We start from the raw sequence: 19,950 nt of genomic DNA on the forward strand, positions 1-19,950 counted from the left end.
GGTTTTGAGCGCGCCATTAATATTGTGCGCGCTACCAGGAGCAAGAAATCGACAGAGGAACAGCGCGCCCCCGAGAAAAGCACGGAGTCGTTTTAGTTACTGTATGCTTTACCCAAATGGACACACAAGTTATTATGATGCACCTTTGCCCATGACCAACCACTGCATTCAGAATATTGAATCATAAGCCTACAAAGCATTGGGAATATACACCTTTTTCTCGTTTTGTAAGAAGCGTTCTATAGGGGTTCCGGTGACGGATTGTTTTTTCTGTCAGGAAATTGGTTGCATTAAAAATACATTTCACTTTATGTCGGTGAGCATCAGGACCTGAATTTATGGAATATCTTTCGCTCAAGTCTTCTGAACAGTTGGTGCATGTTTATCACTTCATTGCACAAAGAAAGCACCGTTTTTTCCACTTTTGTTGAGTTCTACCGCTGCATATCGGGCACCGCGGAGATGGTAAAAGTTCAGTTATGCGCACAATATATTTTCTCGATAAAACCATCCGATCATAACTTGTTATTGATGCAAATGTATTAATTGTGTGTGGTCAACTATGTGTTGCATCTGTCTCCTATAATTTTACACCATTATTCCGAAAATAATAGCCTGCTTTCGTAGTTGAATCTTCCTCTCCCATCTCCACCATGTTGTGTGTTGAATTACATTTTTTTCAACTGATTTCTTTGTTATAAAAAGTCTGGTGCCTGTTTGCAGTTTATGGATCAATAATACTTATTCTGTATAGAGATGGAACAATACAGTTAGGAGAGAAAAAGGGCATAGAACAAAAAGGAAAAATCTGCAAATTTAGCAGGAAAAGAGGCCATCAAAATCACGGAAATCGCTTCGTCCTTTTCCTTTGGTGTACTGTTACACTGTTGCAAATGGATTTCATAAAGGCAACACGGTTATTGTTACATCTTTTGTGTTAGTTCACCCTTTCCATGCTGACAAAATGTCACTGGGAAATATTGATTACTGAATAGAGAGAATTATGATGGCCTATGTTCGTTTTTTGTATTCTAGCGTGTAAGTTGGGCTTCTTGTTCCACAATGAAATGCCATCGGACGTTTTTCTTTTTTGATAAAGTTTGGAAATATGGGCAAGTTGTCGAACGTTTTTGTGGCGACGGAAGGTTGACACTTTTCTTTTTGGTCACTTTCTGAGCGCAGTCTAATGTATCGGATTTTGGACTATATTTCTGTTAAATTAATTTGGCATTAGAGAAATCCAAATGTATATGCATGTACAGTGACGATCTCGATGTGACGACATTGTGTTTTCTAGGCCTACTGCTCATTAGAATTTATATTTACTGGCTAGTGCGTAACAAACTTTCGTGGACCAGCGCGCGCACTAGTGCCCCCGCACTTGGGGGCAACCCCGCCATGGCGCCCTCATCCCTCTGTATTTCGGTGTGGTTGTGTGAGTGAATCAACAACACAGACTGGGGATCAAGGTTGAGGATGATGCTCTGGAGATAACGGTTCAAACTGACGCTGCAGCATCTCTCCTGAGCGACCCAGCTAGAAGTTGAACCAGGACTCCGCTAGAGGGAACGGCTCTCATCTTCCAGACAGAGGTTAATCACCAGGGCAACAGCACAGGTGAGAGCTCATGCATATTCAACACATCACGTCACAGAACAATTTAAAAAGGAATCCAACCTATAGAAACACTCACACCCTTAAATACTGAATATGGCTAAAGGACTCCACTCAATAAGCTCCACTCAAAGTGATATCATTTATTTTTTATCAAATTAATGAATAGTTATGCCTCTTAAGGCCTAGTTGTACATCGCCTGTAATTCTCATAGCCTAGGGTTTCTCTCCTTCCTCTATGACATTACTTGATCAATTGGACAGTCCCCAGTTCTGGTCCCCCAAGTCAAAGTGAATTACTCCCTAAAAAGCAATGATGAAAACCAGCAGACACTGTGGCCCACAAGAACTGGAGTTTAGAATAATACAGATGAAGGATCATCATTTGAGCCAGTTTGCTACAGCAGGAAAATTACCCTGCAGCAACAGAAAAAGTTAATTATTATGTGGATTATAATTAAAGCTACAATCTGTAACTTTTTGGGTGGTCCAACCAAATTCACATAGAAATCTGAGTTATATATCTGTCATTCTCATTGAAAGCAAGTCTAAGAAGCGGTAGATATGTTCTATGTGCACTATTTATATGCTTCCCGTGCTCTTGTTTTGTTTTTGCTTCTTTAAACTTTTGGTTTTGTACACCAGCTTCAAACAGCTGAAAATACAATATTTTGGGTTATTGAAAATATATTTCACACTGGTTTAGATGGTACAATGATTCTCTACACATTACATTGCTTGTTTTGCCACATAAACTGAAATTAGGCGAACTATTAGATTTTTAAAACCAGAAAATGGCTGAGCAATTTCTGCATATTGCTCCTTCAATGGACATTTCTGTAGTGGTTGATACATTTTTCGTTAGGGCAAAACAAGTCTGACCTTGTCTGAAGTGGAAATTACACATTTTAGAATGCTTTTTAAAACTGAAATACACTGCAAGTTTGCATTCCCTACTGTGCAGGAAAATTCTCAGCAACAGAAGAGTGATCAAATTAAGATCCTACATCTGAACCAGTACAGGACAGTTCTATGCTTGCAATTTTGGCCAACTAACGTTTTGCAAGGGAATTTTCCTCCCTACAGAACTGAGTGGATGCATTGACAAAAAGAAATGACAAAGCATTGTGCAATATTATGATTCTGAACTTTCCCTTGATCCTCTGCCTCTTCTCTTTCCCCTCTGCCATTACTCCTGGAGGTGGTAGTCAATCCATAAGTGGGGTTCCAGCTAACTCTGCTGGGAGGCTGTTTTGGATCTTTATTTTTGTTTTGCTGTACAAAAAACTTGGCAGACGGTACTCTGAGTTGCACCACTAGGCCGCACTAAAAACTTTTATGGCAAGTTTTTACTCAAGCCTTGCAGTGCAGCTGTGAACATAGCAGGTCACACCAACCCAGAGTACTTGAGCATGTTAAGCAAGGAGAGACGTGAGGCCAGGGACTGCTCAGGGTTTTTTGGATGTAAGGCACTGAGACAGAGCAAGGGCCGTTGTTGGGAAAAACAGCCTTAGACTAAACACCTAAAAGCAGGCAGAGAGAAGTGGAGGGAGGAAAATCCATGTAAATCCGGTGAGTCCTGGAAATGCGATGCAAGTAAAATAAAGGGGGCACAGCTGACTGGGCTGGAAGTGTGCGGCCTCTCTCCTCGCTGAATTCCCCACATTCCTCTGTGAAGGTAATTAAAATCAGGAGAGCGGGGGAGCAGAACGACGGACCTGATAGGCCAGTCAATGTATAACAGAGATAGATAAGATGTTTGGTTGGTGTGTCCTGAAGCTATCTGCAACCCTGGGATTTCACTCCATGTTTTTATAGGAGGAGGGAGGGCCAATGGTAGCAGGCCTTTGGTTTGGGGGTACAAAGGGTAGGCACATTTAGTGTGTCTCTTGGGTGAGGAGAATGTGAGTGTGGCGAGGGGGCCAGATGGACATACCTGGCATTCCAGTTAGTGATTATTACCCAGAATTCCAAAGGGTCCCTGAAGCGCTTCAGGTGCTGTTGCTGTTGCCCATTTATACTTCCACCCCTCTTCATCATACCACTCTACCTCCTCAGCCACTCACCTCCCATTTCATCCTCCTCTCTTTCCTGTTGTTCATGAGGCAGGGGCAGGGTTGACATTTGGCACATGTGCAGTAGTGTATTTGTTACAAGAATGCTCAATCAGCAGCACACCTGTTTCATTCCATTTCAACATCAGTCCTCTCAGATTCTAATAACAATACATTTCATTCGGTTAATATATTTCACTCACCTTAGGGTCCAATGTGTTTCTCTGAATTTATAAATGAACTTAGAGTTGAGTTACAGTGTGCTAACCCCCCTGGGCAAAGTGGCCAGGCATGCTCAGGTCATTGGGAGGTGACTGGTGATAACTGCTGTGTTGACACTAGTGCCTTCTGGATTGGGTTCCTCTCCTGACCGGCTCTATTTGGATCAATAATAGAACAATATTGATCAGAGAGACCAGAGAAGATTGAGGGGCTCACCTTATAAAAAATAGGAACAGCAGTGCTTTGGGCAACACTTTACCTCACATAGGCAGTATTCTCTGATGATGAATCCAGTTCGTGTAATAAAAGGAAGTAACGAAACTATATAGTAATAACTAGCATAGCTAAAGGATATTGTGCTCCCCTACTGAGCACTATATTGGTGAGTCCTCAATATCTTTTTGTATTTACTAAGTTGTTACAGTGTAATAAGACCAATGCTATTGTGCTGATTGTTACTGTAGTGTAAGGCCCATATATGTGATGTGTCTCGTCCACTTTAGGTAAAGAGAATACTAAAATACCCTTTCACTTACCAAAGAAAGCACAGATTTTCCAAGCACACTAATCTCTGCTGAATTATAGTCTTATAGTTGTGTCAGTGTTTTTCGAATTCCAGGGTTTCTTTGTCATAGATATGGCAACATACTCCGCTAAAGGACATACGAGAATCTCTAATGCTGTTGTCTTCTTGGATACATTATACACCTTAATACTTGACCTTGACGGGGGGTAATGGTAAATCAGGGAAAAATCTATACCTGGCACAACTCTGTCACCCTTTTTAATAGAATAATGCCCTCTTAACATTAACAGTGGAGTTATGACGTGATTGAGTGAGTGTTTTATGGCTCATGCAGTCGGAGAAGTTTAAAGCTGTCAGAATATTCACAGTTAAACTTTTTCATGTGCTTCGTGCCAGATCTGTCAGTGCCAGTGGAGCTCAAGTTTCAGACCTTTTCAGACCAACTCTCACTTTTTCTCATGTGCAAAGTTTCTCTCTGTCACACACACACACACACACACACACACACACACACACACACACACACACACACACACACACACACACACACACACACACACACACACACACACACACACACACACACACACACACACACACACACACACACACACACACACACACACACACACACACACACACACACACACAGCTCCAGTGCTTTTTAAATTGCAGTTTCCTGATCGGCCAGGCCTCGTCCCAGAAAAGTCCTTTTAATTTATGTTCCACGCTTTTCTTGAGAAATGGATGGTACTTCAGAAAGGACATTTTCTTATATACATTCTCCATGCACCCTATCTTTAAATGCATTACAAACCACTTAGTATGTTTATATCAAAGATAAACAGAATGTTTTTTAAGGACTGATGATGTCATACACTTCACACTCAAAGATAATATATTGCCAGTGCTACATAATATGTTGAACATAAAGATGATGAATATGATGATGACTTGTGAATTTGATGACAACTGCAGCTTAGGTTCTGAAATTTTATTCCCCATGTTAACATATTGGTGCATTCCCTGCAGGATGTTGATGGGTGGCACTGCAAAGTGAGGAGTCTGAAGATCTGAAGATCTCTGAAGGTGGTTGGCTTAGACAGCGCTCACACACACATCGCCAAAATGAGTGAGTTCCTTGTGTTGATTATGATGATGTTGGAACACACTTGAAACCCTCACAATATTACATCTCATAAATGTACATTCAGATGAACACACACACACACACACACACACACACACACACACACACACACACACACACACACACACACACACACACACACACACACACACACACACACACACACACACACACACACACACACACACACACACTATTCACCAGCCCCGGGCCTGTGTGAGTTGAGTTGAGCTGATTTTCCAGACGCTGGCCGGGCCGGCAGGTGAAGCATTGATTTTCAGTGTTATGGTGACGGGGCTCTGGTTCTCTCTCCTGCCTTACTGCTGTGTGATGTCTGTCCAAACTACACGAGGGGAATATTTCCCTTCGTGAGCTAACACAGCCAATGCAGAGATCACTCAGAGATCAAACATGGGAATAGAAATATCAAAAACTCTGCAGTCTGTCCTCTCACGGGCTCCATTACCCTGTCGCTAGCTGAACACTCTCAATGTGGGTTTATATAAAAACACTGCAGTCTGTCCTCTCACGGGCTCCATTACCCTGTCGCTAGCTGAACACTCTCAATGTGGGTTTATATAAAAACACTGCAGTCTGTCCTCTCACGTGCTCCATTACCCTGTCGCTAGCTGAACACTCTCAATGTGGGTTTATATAAAAACACTGCAGTCTGTCCTCTCACGGGCTCCATTACCCTGTCGCTAGCTGAACACTCTCAATGTGGGTTTATATAAAAACACACATTTTCAGTGTACACAACTAAAAGAGGGATTTATATGGCTATACGTGCACGCGCACACACACACACACACACAATTACACTTCAATTTGATCTCATGGTAAATGTGTGTTTCCACCAACCGTTCTCCCCTACAGATGAGCGCCAGGCTCTCCACTCCATAATGAAGGACCTAGTGGCCCTCCAGATGACGAGGCGCCAGCCTGGGCCCTCTTATGACACGGGGAAACCCAAGGCTCTTCCCAACCCTGCCCCTGCTAAGAGACAGGTAAACCATCTACCACCCCACTCAGTCAACAACACACACTCCTCAGACAGGCATGTCATCATCATCTCTACATGACATTTTGTTTACCTTCATGACCCCATCATGACCCTGTGACCTCCCATGAACCCTCTTGACGGGGCTTCTTCTTTACTCCCTCAGGACGATGTCAGAATAAAGTTTGAGTTCAGTGGAGAGAGGAGGTGAGTGGGTTTTCTTGTTTTTGGATGTGTGTCTTTGTGTGTGTGTGTCTTTGTTTGTGAGTGTGTGTGTGTGCTTGTTTTATCACGTCTTTGTCTGTGAGAAGAGCATGGTCAGCTCGGCTCAAATGCACTCCAGATCTCCAGTCAGAATGGTATGTGAAGCGGAGAATGGAAAGGGAAAGGACTGTGGTTTAGCTGTGGCAGCCAGCAGAAACCACAGCTATGTTAGGTGTGCTTAGAGGAATCTGCACACACTGGAAACAGAATATGTTTGTAAAAGTGTGTGTGCACGCTTGTGTTGCAGATCTAAAGAGGATATAGTTTCCAGACCGAAACACTTTTTTTCCTTCTGTCTGTTTGTCTGTCAATGTAACCCACTGTTTGTCTACATCTTTTTTATTTGTGTAGGATACTGATGTTTGGGAGGCCTGTGCAGTTTGAAGAAATCCAGCAGAAGGTCAAGACTGTCTTTGGCCAACAGCTAGACTTGCACTATATGAACAATGAGGTACAGCTAACCCCACATCTCATTCTCTGCATTTCTCACCTACAAACACTCTCTCAGACAAACACCAACACAATGCATACACACACAAACACTGGCCCTCACAGCAACCCACTTGATGTAGGTAACATTTACGGCCAGTTTCCTGGACATTTAGTCCTAAGTACTAAGATGCATGTTTAATGGATATTCTCCCTTAGTGTCTCTGTGTTTTGGTTGAGTCATCTCTGTGTGCTGTGTTTCCAGCTGTCCATCCCTCTGCGTGGTCAGGACGACCTGGACAAGGCCATTGACCTGCTGGACCGCAGCTCCAAGATTAAGAGTATCAAGATCTTGCTGCTGATGCAGGAGCAGTGCAATGTACTACACACACACACACATAAATACACAGACATACAGAAATAAACACACACATTAATCAATAAGATGTTATTAAAATCATATGTAATGGGGTAGTGTGTACAGTCTTTATGTGGACACTGACCACACCCCTCTCATCCCACCCCTAGGCCTCCCCATCCCCCTCTCCCTCTCCCTCCTCCCACCACACGGTGAGTAAGCAGGTGAGGATCAAAGCCTCCCAGTCCACGGGTGATGTCAGCACGGTGTACCAGCCCTCCGAGCCCAGGGGGCGCCACCTCTCCACCAGTGAGTATGAACAAGCAGATTCAACTCATAGCTGCTTCCTCTATTCTTCTGCCTTTGCTTTCAACATCCTCTTTCTCCATTTCTCTCGCTATAACTTTTTTTTTACAGTAGAAAGGGAAGGGTAGTGGTATCTCTTAATATGGAGAGACAGTAATGTTGTCTGGTTTGGTGTTTGTCATGTCTTGCTCTCTTAACTCATTTATTTTGCTAGCTTTCTCTTTGTCTCTCTCTATCCCCCCCACTCTCTCTCATTTCCACTCCCCCTCTCTCTAGCTGCTGTTGTTTCTCTGGCTTCCCCTCTTAGCAGTAGGTCCTCTTCCTCTTCCTGCCAACCATCACTGGCTGCTCTACAATGGCCTGCTGGCCACAAGCCAATCAGATTTAGAAACACTATTAGCATGACGGGTCAATGTCCTGGTTTTAGAAACACTGGCTGTTTTGGGAAAGGGTTGAAATTAGTGCTGTGTGAGGGAAACTGGACAAATCCTAAATTCTCTGCAGATCCACCACCTGAGGCAGAGTTACATTTCAAACAATCACATTATTAATGTTGGAGAGAGAGAGAGAGAGAGAGAGAGAGAGAGAGAGAGAGAGAATATCTGTTATCAGTGTTAGGGATGTATCTTCTTTTCTCCCACATAATCCATTGTTGAACTTTTTTGTGTATCTATTTTTTTCATTTACCAGATGCTCTTATCCAAAGCAATTAGGATTAAGTTCCTTGCTCAAGGGCACATTGACAGATTTTCACCTAGTCTGCTCAGGGATTCGAACCCACGACCTTTCGGTTACTGGCCCAAACACTTTTAACCACTAGGCTACCTGTCATTGATCTTGGTACACCAGAATCCTATTATCTCATGTATCTCATGTATTGATTTCCATTGGTTTAGAACAGTGTAATATGGCCAAGTCACAGTCCTTTTTCTTATCCTCCTCCTCTCTCCCGTCACAGGCTCTCAGAACACAGGCCGTAGCTCCCCCCCTCCTGGCTATGTCCCTGAGCGGCAGCAGAGGATCGCCCGCCAAGGCTCCTACGCCAGCATCAACAGTGAGGGAGAGTTCATCCCAGAGAGCGACCAGTGTGTGAGTCATTGCACTGTACACAAACAAGTGCGCGAACACACACGTACACACAAACACACCGTAGGGCTAATACTGTGTCTCCTCTCCCTAGGTGCTGGACCCCTGGAGCAGTGCAGAGAACTCTGTCTCAGGAAGCTGCCAGTCGCTGGATAGTAGCTCAGACAGGTGAGTGCAGGACTCTACCCCACATTCTACCCAGGGGTGAAAGTAAGCTAGTACGGTCTGGTACGGCGTCCTGGCAAAATAAATAGTTGGCGTACTCCGTACTGGTAAAACAAGAGCCTATCACTATTAACACAAAATGGCAAGAAAACTATAGGCTATTATGGCATTATAAAACATGACCTAATGTCAGCTACATGAAAAATGAGTGAATTGACTGGGTGGTAGAAACCGGGTGGTATACGCCCCAAATTGTGTTGTGGTTCGAGGAGAACACTTACATGCCTTGGAGATGAGAGGCCGAGACCGAAACACGGGAGGACAAGGTGGAGATGAGTGGCCAAGACCGAGGCACGTGACCAACAGTGGATGCATCAATTCAGGCTCCAAGTTTAGGCCTAATGACAATGTCAGGTGTAGGTGTTTTGTAACAGATGTCTCTTTCCATTCATCAGTGCACTGTTGGGACGAACGTGTACTGTTAGCCTACAGGACTGCTTTTTTGAAGTGATTATTTGTTTGACAATCAGATGAAAACATGACTGGTTGTGTTTATACCACATTAAAAGGCATAGGCGGTGTGTCCATAAGGCTAGGGGAAGCTTTCACTGAAGTAAATTGAGTTAAATTCCCCAAATTATATAGCCTAATTAGCCTACTCCTGTCTATACAGAAATAAATGAAATCATAAAAATAGGCTACTAAACCAGAAAGCATGATTTGGCCACAGAGGATCATTAGCTTCTTTTTGTTTTGTATAGCCTACAGTTGGAAGGGCCCGCAATTTGGGCAGCATGTGCCAAATACCACATTTGAGTTGCAACTGTCAGTGAAAAGCAGAGAGACCCAGGCAGACGATCTAAAACAGTTTAAATGTTGAAAAACAAAATGCTATATCTGTGAAGAGATTGAGCAAACAGTAGCCTATCTTTTTTTAACTTGGCAGGTCAGTTCTTACCAGTTCTTATTTACAATGACAGCCTAGGAACAGGGGGTTAATTGCCTTGTTCAGGGGTAGAACAACAGATTATTACTTTGTCAGCTCGGGGATTCGATCCACCAATCTTTCGGTTACTGGCCCAACGCGCTAACCACTAAGCTACCTGCCACTCGTATTGGCACAAGTGGAGAACATCGTCCATATCCCCGGTCAGTCTGCATATTCACTTTATCATTGGGTCAGTGACATTTTGTTTGTTTTTGGACAATCATTTCCTCCTCCAGGTTAGATGTACTATATTGTATTTTATGTTTCCCCTTTTTGTAGGCCCATTATATGGGTCAGACAACGTTGTTTTAATTAATCAGGTTGTCAGTTTCAGCAGAGTAGGCTACCCTGTCATTTTTGTTGTATAAAAAAAATATTCTGCTAATGTCACCAGTCATAAAAAGTGTAGTGGAATTGCATGAAAGGCCAACATTTTCCTGTGCATGGAAAGGAGGAGAAGTGTATCTGATATAGCCTATAGTCAAGGCTTACTCTATCCATTACGCACTGCATTGAAGTATTTTTTATGAACATTTATTTTTATATTATTAGCTTAAATTATGACTATCCAATCTAATCATCACATTAGGAATAGTAGGCTATCTTTAATAAATCTGCAAATGTGAGGATGGATGGAATGTTTATTATAAAGGTACATTTTTATGGTGAAAATTAGCTTCCCCAAACTTGAAACCCATGTGCTGCCTATGTTAACATGGTCCTCCCGAGTGGCGCAGTGGTCTAAGGCACTGCATCGCAGAGCTTGAGGTGTCACTACAGACCTGGGTCCGATCCCAGGCTATGTCACAGCTGCCAGTGACTGGGAGACCCATGAGGTGGCGCACAAATGACCCTTCGTTGTCCGGGTTAGCGGAGGGTTTGGCCAGCCGGTATTTCCTTGTCCCATTGCATTCTAGTGACTCCTTGTGGCGGGTCGAGTGCCTTCAAGCTGACTTTGGTCGCCAGTTGGACAGTGTTTCCTCTTCCAGGTTAAGCGAGCACTGTGTCAAGAAGCAGTGTGGTTAGGCAGGGTCTTATTTTGACCTTCGACTTTTCTGAGTTCGTAGGGGAGTTGCAGCGATGGGACAAGACTGTAACTACCAATTGGGGATAATTATAAAAATAAAAAAACAGGTATAACATGTTAAAAGTGAAATGACAAATCTTTACTAGGCCCACAGAGATCATATTTGAAATTAATAAGAATTAATGTAATTATATAATTTCACCTATTAAAAAAAAGTGTGTGCGCGATACCGGTAAGAAATTAAATCTACTTTTACCTCTGATTCTACCTCACACGTACACAATACTTGTACACATACAGTGTATGTATTTTGAGGAAGTGATCAGCACCTCTCACTCTCTCTTTATTTGTCCTTCCTCCCAGCCCCTCCCTGAGGAAGTCACGCATGCACCGAGCCAAGAGCTACCCTGATAACCGGCAGCAGGAGAACGTCTCAGGTGGGTGCCCAGGAGGAATCCTGATATCACTACATAAGATATAGATCCTCACTGTCACGGAAAACTGTAATTTATAGAGTAATTTGAGGTATTATCAACAGTAAAAAAACATTGGAAGTTTTACTGTAGCATACTGTAAATTATGGGTAAATTGCTGTATTTCGAATGGTACTGTAATTCCACCTCACGAATACAGTACCGTACTGTATCTTTAGAGCACCAAAAACGTTATGACCACTAGTGGGTGCATGTTATTGTTGTCTCGGGCTTATTACTATATTTTGAGGCGTGCCTTGTAAGAGGCTATATTTGTTGCACCCGTGAGTGAGAATGCTGTACCAAATTTACTCTTATGTGGTTAAAGTGGCCCATCAATAAAAAATGTATAAGGGCAGATTGGAGTGGCAGCAAATGGTTGAGCATTTTGCCATGTCCTTTTGGTCTGTTTTGACCTGTAGTCGCTGCCAGGTTGGAAGCCTTTGTTAAGGCCTCTAGAAGTGCAAGTGATATAAAGCACCAACTATTGAATTAATATGCTGTAATGTGTAAACACTTAGCAGCCAACCTGCTTGCACCAATCCCATGTAATTACAGTAAAATACAGTCATCCACGTATTCATTAATTAATTACGATTACGGTAGCATTTAGTTTTTTACAGTATAATACAGTCAATTTTATGATATTTTACTTTGTGTCAGTACACAGTACTTGCTTTGATACCGTATTCATATTACATCAGGTGTACGGTAATATGAAATACAGAATTTTACTTTCATCCGAGCTGCCTGTAAGCTACTGTCAAATTCCAGGTAACCCCTTTACAGTGCTGGCAAGAGAGCCGCTCTCAAGCCCCTTAGCAACAGGCCTAAACCACAATGCAGCTCCAAGCAACAAAGCAACAACGTAATCCCAAGCAACAGCACAGACAACAAGGCAGCTCTTAGCAGCAGAGCCTCACGTGAATGCTGTATGACTGAGCTGAGTCTGAATCCTGTTGTAGTCTAACCTTCACCCTCTCTCTCGCTCTCTTTACTCCTTCCTCCCTCTCAGACCGGGAGAACCATGTGTATGATAAGGTGGTGGGGAAGGGAGGGACATACCCCCGCAGGTACCATGTCTCCCTGCATCACAAGGACCATAGTGAAGGTAGGGGCACTGTTCACTGTTCCTCTCACCAAACCACTTTGTGCCATATTACTTTGTATTTGACCTTTTCCCTGACCCCTCTCTTGAACCATCTCCTCCTTCTCTTGGTCTCTTGGTTCTTCTCTCATCACTCCTTCACCCTCAACTCTCCTCTCATTCCCCCAGGTCGGAGAACGTTCCCGCGGATCCGTCGCCCCCAGGGTAACCTGTTCACCCTGGTGCCCTCACGGCGCTCCCTCAACGGCAGCGAGGAGAGTCTGGGCAGCTGGCAGCTAGTGGACAAGCAGGGCAGGCTCCGCCCACAGGAGCGCCCTGTCGCCCACAAGTGTGAGTCCCGACCCTGCCTCTTTATCTTATATTTACATATATTACACATATTTTACATATATTTTATAGTTATTAGAGATTTCATACTAATAAATCTATTTTTGTATCCTACACATTTTAAATAAGGGAATTAGTTTGTATGATGAATGCAGTGTGTTTTGAGAGTATTTGCTATATGGAGAGGATGATATGTATGGTGTATGCCCCTCCCTCCACAGCCCCCAGTGCTCCAATGACGTGGAGGCGGGGCAAGCTGCTGGGTCAGGGGGCGTTTGGGAGGGTTTACCTGTGTTACGATGTGGACACGGGACGGGAGCTGGCCGCCAAGCAGGTGGTGTTTGACCCGGACAGTCCTGACACCAGCAAGGTGAGACAGCAGGGGATGCCGGAACAGTATGCTACTACACAGATTGTTTTCTGCTTTTATATCAAAGTCTACTGTTCACAGCCAGGCTACTGTAATGTATTTATGCCAAGATGACTCAGACTCCCCAGCCTGAAGGAGAACTCTGTATGACTTGAGTTCCCGTGTATTGTTAAAGATTGGTGCAGAGAGGCTTAGCCTGGAGCACCTTTAGCCTGGAGCAATGCCAAGAATGAGGTAATGTGTTCAGCAAGCTACTTTACTCTTAAGAGGCGATTGTGGAGGAATGCAGTATGGTGCTGTGTTTAACCTGACTGAGTTTTACTAGCTAATTGTTGGTCAACTGTCTTAAGCACAAAAGGCGCTATTCAACGATCTGTGGTCAGGAATCAGATAAACTCTCTGAATCACTAACATAGTCAAATCCTGACTGAGTGCTCATCTCTGTCTCTGAGAGCAATGAACTTTGAGGAGATTCAAGGGACTTTCTTTCCTTTCTCTCTCCCCCCTCTTTAATGTCTTTTCCTGTCTGCCACAGAGAAAACATGCACTGTCACTTCCTGTATCTGAGTGGAGTATTTGCAGGGGGTGAGGAGGGGGAGAGTAGCAGAGCCAGCTTTGCCTTGGCCTCCAATCACCCCTTAAACTCCCCTCTTCTCTCTCGCGCTCTCTCTCTCGCTCCCATTCTCTCTCTCCCATTCTCTCTCTCCCATTCTCTCTCTCTCTCTCTCTCTCTCTCTCTCTCTCTCTCTCGCTCTGTCTCTGTCTCTGTCTCTCTCTGTCTCTCTCTCAATCTGTCTCTCTCTCTCTGTGTCTCTCTCTCTGTCTCTCTCTCTGTCTCTCTCTCTCTCTCTCTCAATCTGTCTCTCTCTCTCTCTCTGTCTCTCTCTCTGGTCCCCCAGCTTGCAGCGGATGTTAATCCGTTGTTGTTGTTTCTATCTATTTAGTGGGTCTTTGTGTTGTGGATACTTTGTATATATCTCCATTTCCCTCTTCCGCTCTCTCTCTCTGTGATGTGATCTCTGTGGCCATATTCTCTGAGGTAAACAGAGGAACTGCTTTTGAGGAACTGGACTGTTACCGCTAATGTCCTATTTGCAGAGAGAACTGGTCTGTCTGTCTGAAATGCTTTTTCCATTTGTCAGATTTTTTTGCTGTCTTTGTATAGCTTTAGGTGGACAGATGACTCATTCATATCATGTAATGTTTTGGATTTTTATGTTGTTGTTGTCGAGTACAACAACCCTCAACCTGTTGTTCCCTGTCTGTCTGTCTGTCTGTCTGTCTGTCTGTCTGTCTGTCTGTCTGTCTGTCTGTCTGTCTGTCTGTAGGAGGTGAGTGCTCTGGAGTGTGAGATCCAGTTGTTAAAGAACCTCCACCACGAACGCATCGTCCAGTACTACGGCTGTCTGAGGGACCACAACGAAAAGACCCTCACCATCTTCATGGAGTACATGCCGGGGGTCAGTCTATTCTTCACACATCGGCTCAGGGCTGGAGTGTTGTGGGTTAAAGGGTATCTGTGGTGTTCAGTCCTGGACTGTGTCCCAGTCTCTCCAGGGAATAGGATTATAAACCATGCACTTCCTTCTTGTCTTTCAGGGTTCAGTCAAAGATCAGTTGAAGGCCTACGGGGCGCTGACGGAAAACGTGACTCGGAAGTACACACGGCAGATCCTGGAGGGCATGTCCTATCTGCACAGCAACATGATCGTTCACCGTGACATCAAAGGTAATTATGTCAACACGCTGCTCAGATGGCCATTTGTAGTAAAGATAGTGAAGTAAATGGCTATAGACTTCCAGACTCAAGCACAAGGACCTAAAATCTACATTTAAAATACAAGGAAGGTGGTTGGGTGAGTCTGTGTCACATGGTGTTACTCTGTCGTCTCCTTATCCAGGTGCCAACATCCTGCGGGATTCGGCGGGAAACGTGAAGCTGGGAGACTTTGGCGCCAGCAAGAGGCTGCAGACCATCTGCATGTCTGGCACGGGCATCCGCTCTGTTACTGGCACCCCCTACTGGATGAGCCCCGAGGTGATCAGCGGAGAGGGCTACGGCAGGAAGGCTGACGTCTGGTAAGGACCGAGACACATGGGGTTGGGGTTGGGTAAGAGGTCTTATACACATGCAGGTGATTCTGATTAGTTGTGTTGATAGGGGGAGGTGGGGGATAGATGTCTCAACTGGGAGTGTGTGAATGTATCTTCAGACAAAGTGTCAGATGCTTTCCTTGTGCTCATATAAGTAGGCTCCTTCCCTGATAGAGTGGCTAGACTGCTGGAATGTGAAGGGAGGGAAAATAGCTGTTCTAAAAGGGGGAAACCATTATTCTTCAAGGGAAAAAGTGCTATATATAAAATAGTAAAAGTGCTATATTTAAAAAAGAATGTCGAGAAGGACTGCCCCACTCCCACGTACAGGGCCCTGAAATGGGTCGGGTCCACCTGCTGCCCAGGAATTCCCCTGTGCATTCTGATTGTGTAGTATCCCATCAGGCGAGGGATGTGATTGGCCAAGAGCCAGTCAACCAGCCAGCTTGTGACAGGGTTCGGAATGTTCCGACTTCATTGCTCCCCTGGGGGGCCAGACCAGGCCGGGAGTGTCGGTAGGGGGTAACAGGTCCAAAGGGGAGTCTGTCCCTAAACCCAGCTCCCCTCCCCAGCCCCCTGCTCTGTCTGACTTCAGGACTGAAATGGCCTCCCGTAGCCAGCAAAAGCACACTTTAATTGTCAACAGGGAAAAAGTTTCCACCAAAACATTCCAGTGGGGCCTGGGAAAGCAGAAGAGCAGAGGGATGGCCTTTTCCCTTCGTGCCTGTAGTGAGGAAAAGCTTCCCTTTGTTTTTTCAGTGTGTTAACACTGTTGTTGTCAATTCACACAAGTCAATAAGTTATACGATTGTGTATCGCATTGAATGTCCTATTCTGATGTTTGAGTGGCAGCGTGTTTCAAGTTTCTAGTTGTATTAGTCGTATGTACAGGATACACCGTCTGACAAAATGCTTACTTGCAGGTTCCTTCTCAACAATGCAACAACAATAAGAAATAACGATAGATCAGAACACAAACATAAAGTAAATGGCTCAGTAGAATAGAATACATGTTTTAGCATAAGTATAATACCGGAAGGCACCATTTATATTCCAATATTTACACATGTTTTGTGGAAGGGGAGATTGGACGGCAAGTGTTTAAATTGTGTATTTGAGCTCGTATGGGTGTTCTCTTAACCCTGTTTGTGTGTCTCATTCCCCAGGAGCCTGGGCTGCACAGTGGTGGAGATGCTGACAGAGAAGCCTCCCTGGGCCGAATACGAGGCCATGGCAGCCATCTTTAAGATCGCCACCCAGCCCACCAAACCCCTGCTGCCCTCACACACCTCGGACCACACCCGTGACTTCATCCACCGCATCTTTGTGGAGGCCAAGCACCGGCCCAGTGCTGAGGAGCTGCTCAGACACCCCTTCTCCCAGATCCTCTGCTGAGGGGAAGTACTAGTACACTTTCTCTGTCTCAGCCGCTCCTCAGGACTCAAGGCCTACAGCTGACATCTAGACTCTAGACTTGGCCCTTTCCATCCTACAGCTCTCTCCCCAAACCAGACTCCAGTCACACTCATTACTTAACCCTCAAATACACATGATCCATTATGATGGATAATAGCACAGTGCCATTATTCCAAGCTGTTAACGACAACTATCAAATTCACCTCCAACGTCCCCCACTAGGGGGAGCTATATGACTGATCAGTGTTCAGCTGTCTGCTGTGGAGAACTGGACCCACCAACTCCATACGAACTGTATCTATTCAGCTATCACCTTGGTGGTCTGTGAGAGGATCAAACACACACACACACACACACACACACACACACAGACAGTCCAAACACATCAAATCTATTATATGTGGCTCAAGATGGGATTTGATCAAGCACCACCACCGAATGTGCCTTTCAAATATGCCAAAGTGTCCCCTCCTAAGTTTACATTCTCTAGATGGGCTGTTAGGTGAGACCCCTGAGGTAATGAACTGTTTCATATGGGGCGTACAGTAAGCTTGAGCAGAGCAGTGTCTGGACTACTTAGGCCAAGACAGCAGACCCACAGCCACAGCTCAGTGCTTCAACATGCTAACTGATGAAACCAACAGATGCACCACTCAGTGTTATAGAGACGGGATGGATTTCATTTTTCACTTTCTCCTCTGATCCATCTCTGATATTCTTCGTATTTTTGAGAAAGTGCCTCTTGATGGTCTTTTGAAGACTCACAGTCCCTGATGGAAGCCCAAGCTGATCTGTCCTGTCCTCACCATACAACATAGAACCAGAGCCATCAGTGTTTTTGTGTTGTCATTATGACCTTCACAGTAGACCATTGTGATGACTGTGTGTTATACTCCAGCTCTCCACTGCAGCCCCTCAGTATCACAGCCCAGTGTTTTCTGAGTGTACCAAAAATGACCGATTTCACTCATGAAGGGGTTGGTTTCCAGTTTGGTTGGAGGATATGCTAACTACACAATATTACAAATGATATTGTACTTTGTGATTGAAAGAGAGATTTTATTTTAGTCCTAGACAAATACAATCCGAATGCCTTGATTTGAAAGTGAGTTACCATTAGGTTTACCAGCTTTCTATGTGTTGACAAGTGTATCTCGGAAAACGCTACGCCAAACAGTGGAACTCTGCCATTTAGGATTTATTTGAGTCAGATGCACTTTTATGTAAAATTAATGTTGTTGGTTATTGTGCGCCTTACGAAATTAACTTCTTTTTTTTAAACTTTAAATATGACATTTCTTTCACTTTTATTTAAATCCCTATGTTCATCCATTCCTGAATTTTTATATTCAAATATATATGTATAAATATATTTTTTATATATTGACTCTAGACAATTTGAAATCTAATGAGGATGCATTTAGACCTATGAGATAAATGTTGCCGTTCGAAATGATAAATTGTTAAAGCAGCTGGTTTTGCAGAAATTACAACATTGGGGTTTATTAGTGAAACACTTTGGGTGGAAAACGACCTCTGGCTATCTTACCTGGTCTCTGCTCCAAAACAAGAAACATATCCACATTCCTGGCTCCAGTATAATATATTATGTCTAAAAGTCCATGCTTTATTAAATGGCAACACTTTTCCATTGGACCCTTTCTGTTGGACTGCCCTGTCAAACCTCTCACAGTTTCAGTACTTCTTTAACAAGGCCACCGCCTAGGAGTTAAAGGCTACTGAAGTTCCTCCATATTTCTCCTTGCTGGCGTGATGTGTGGAAATAGAGGGGAAGTATGTGAAGTGTAATTTAGAATGCTGTAGTGTAACTACAGTGACGTGAAGTGTAACTAGAATGCTGTGTCTCACCAGAATAACCTTCTCTTAGTGTCATTCTTGCAGAGCAGAGCGACTGAATGTGTGCGTTAGTTAGACTGAGCTGAGCAGGGCAGGGATGGAGGAGTTCTGATCAGGTAGATGCCAGAGACCGGGGTTCCACCCAACATGACGACTTTGTTTAGCTCAGGGTTCGAGAGACCGACCGGTGCCCAATGTCTGGGGCCCTCCACACTGAGCAAAGGGCTTTCTACAATTACCTTATTTTAGTTTTATTTTCCATTTATTTCAGTGTTACTGGCTCTAAAATACTTTCATAAGTGAATCAAATGGATATCATGTGGATGCTAGATGTTAAAGAAGGCAGCTAAGAATCAGTTCAGTATTAGAAATGGCCCTGTTATATACAAAGAGCCAAAACAAATGTTTCTGTTAACAGAAGAACCCTGGGGTAAGCAGATGAAACAGGAGTTAAATGTTTAGATATATACATGTATGTAAAATGTAAATGTATAAATGAGTATGTTGAATGACAGGGGACTTGCAGTGCAAAGTCACTCCAGTGTATCAAATGTATTTACGTAGAAAAAGGAACAGTATGTTAAATGACATTGTTTTTCTATATCTTTGAGTGCCTAATTTCAAAAACAAATAAATGTTCTTTGTCTCTGGTCCAATATTCTGACCTGCTTACTTGTTTGTTTGCGTAATATTTGGTGTACGTTCCAGTCATGTACACCGCTCTGATGGAGGTGTGTTTGGTATTGTAGAAGATGTTTTGGGGCCAGCGGCTCTGGGAGACACTGGCTAGTCTGTCCATGCATGTCTTCATTATCTTTGAGCAGCCAGCAGGTTGGAAAGTCAGACTGGCCCAGTCCAGTAAATAAAAGAACATCTCACTGAATAGAGCTCATTGTTGGGAGAAAGAAGCAAGCCGACTGATGATTGCTCCATCTCTTTCTCCCTCCCTTTAAGACAGAAGAGGAGGCGGAGAGAGCTCTGTTAATTTGTGTGGCCATGGGACAGAGGAAAGCTTGGACCCAACAAAAGTTCCTTTTCTTAGCTACTGTGACAAGGGGATGGATGGCAGATAATACTTTATTGTTTTATTTTTCTGTTAATGTACTTTCTCTGTGT

At 43.9% G+C, this 19,950-nt stretch overlaps 1 protein-coding gene across 1 annotated transcript; it reads left to right on the plus strand.

Annotated features, from left to right (window-relative positions):
* LOC129833413 (mitogen-activated protein kinase kinase kinase 3-like) lies at positions 1-19,492 on the plus strand. The gene is made up of 17 exons (XM_055897998.1): positions 1-1,617; positions 5,449-5,548; positions 6,443-6,573; positions 6,733-6,773; positions 7,182-7,281; positions 7,525-7,638; positions 7,788-7,926; positions 8,882-9,012; positions 9,104-9,177; positions 11,553-11,626; positions 12,678-12,773; positions 12,939-13,100; positions 13,319-13,467; positions 14,796-14,927; positions 15,067-15,196; positions 15,369-15,546; positions 16,728-19,492. The coding sequence occupies exons 2-17, from the start codon at positions 5,545-5,547 to the stop codon at positions 16,954-16,956; spliced, it is 1,884 nt and encodes a 627-aa protein (XP_055753973.1). The 5' UTR covers positions 1-1,617; positions 5,449-5,544; the 3' UTR covers positions 16,957-19,492.
* The last annotated feature ends 458 nt before the right edge of the window (positions 19,493-19,950 follow it).

Source organism: Salvelinus fontinalis, chromosome 34, assembly GCF_029448725.1.
Source record: "Salvelinus fontinalis isolate EN_2023a chromosome 34, ASM2944872v1, whole genome shotgun sequence".
Classification (NCBI taxonomy): Eukaryota; Metazoa; Chordata; class Actinopteri; order Salmoniformes; family Salmonidae; genus Salvelinus; species Salvelinus fontinalis.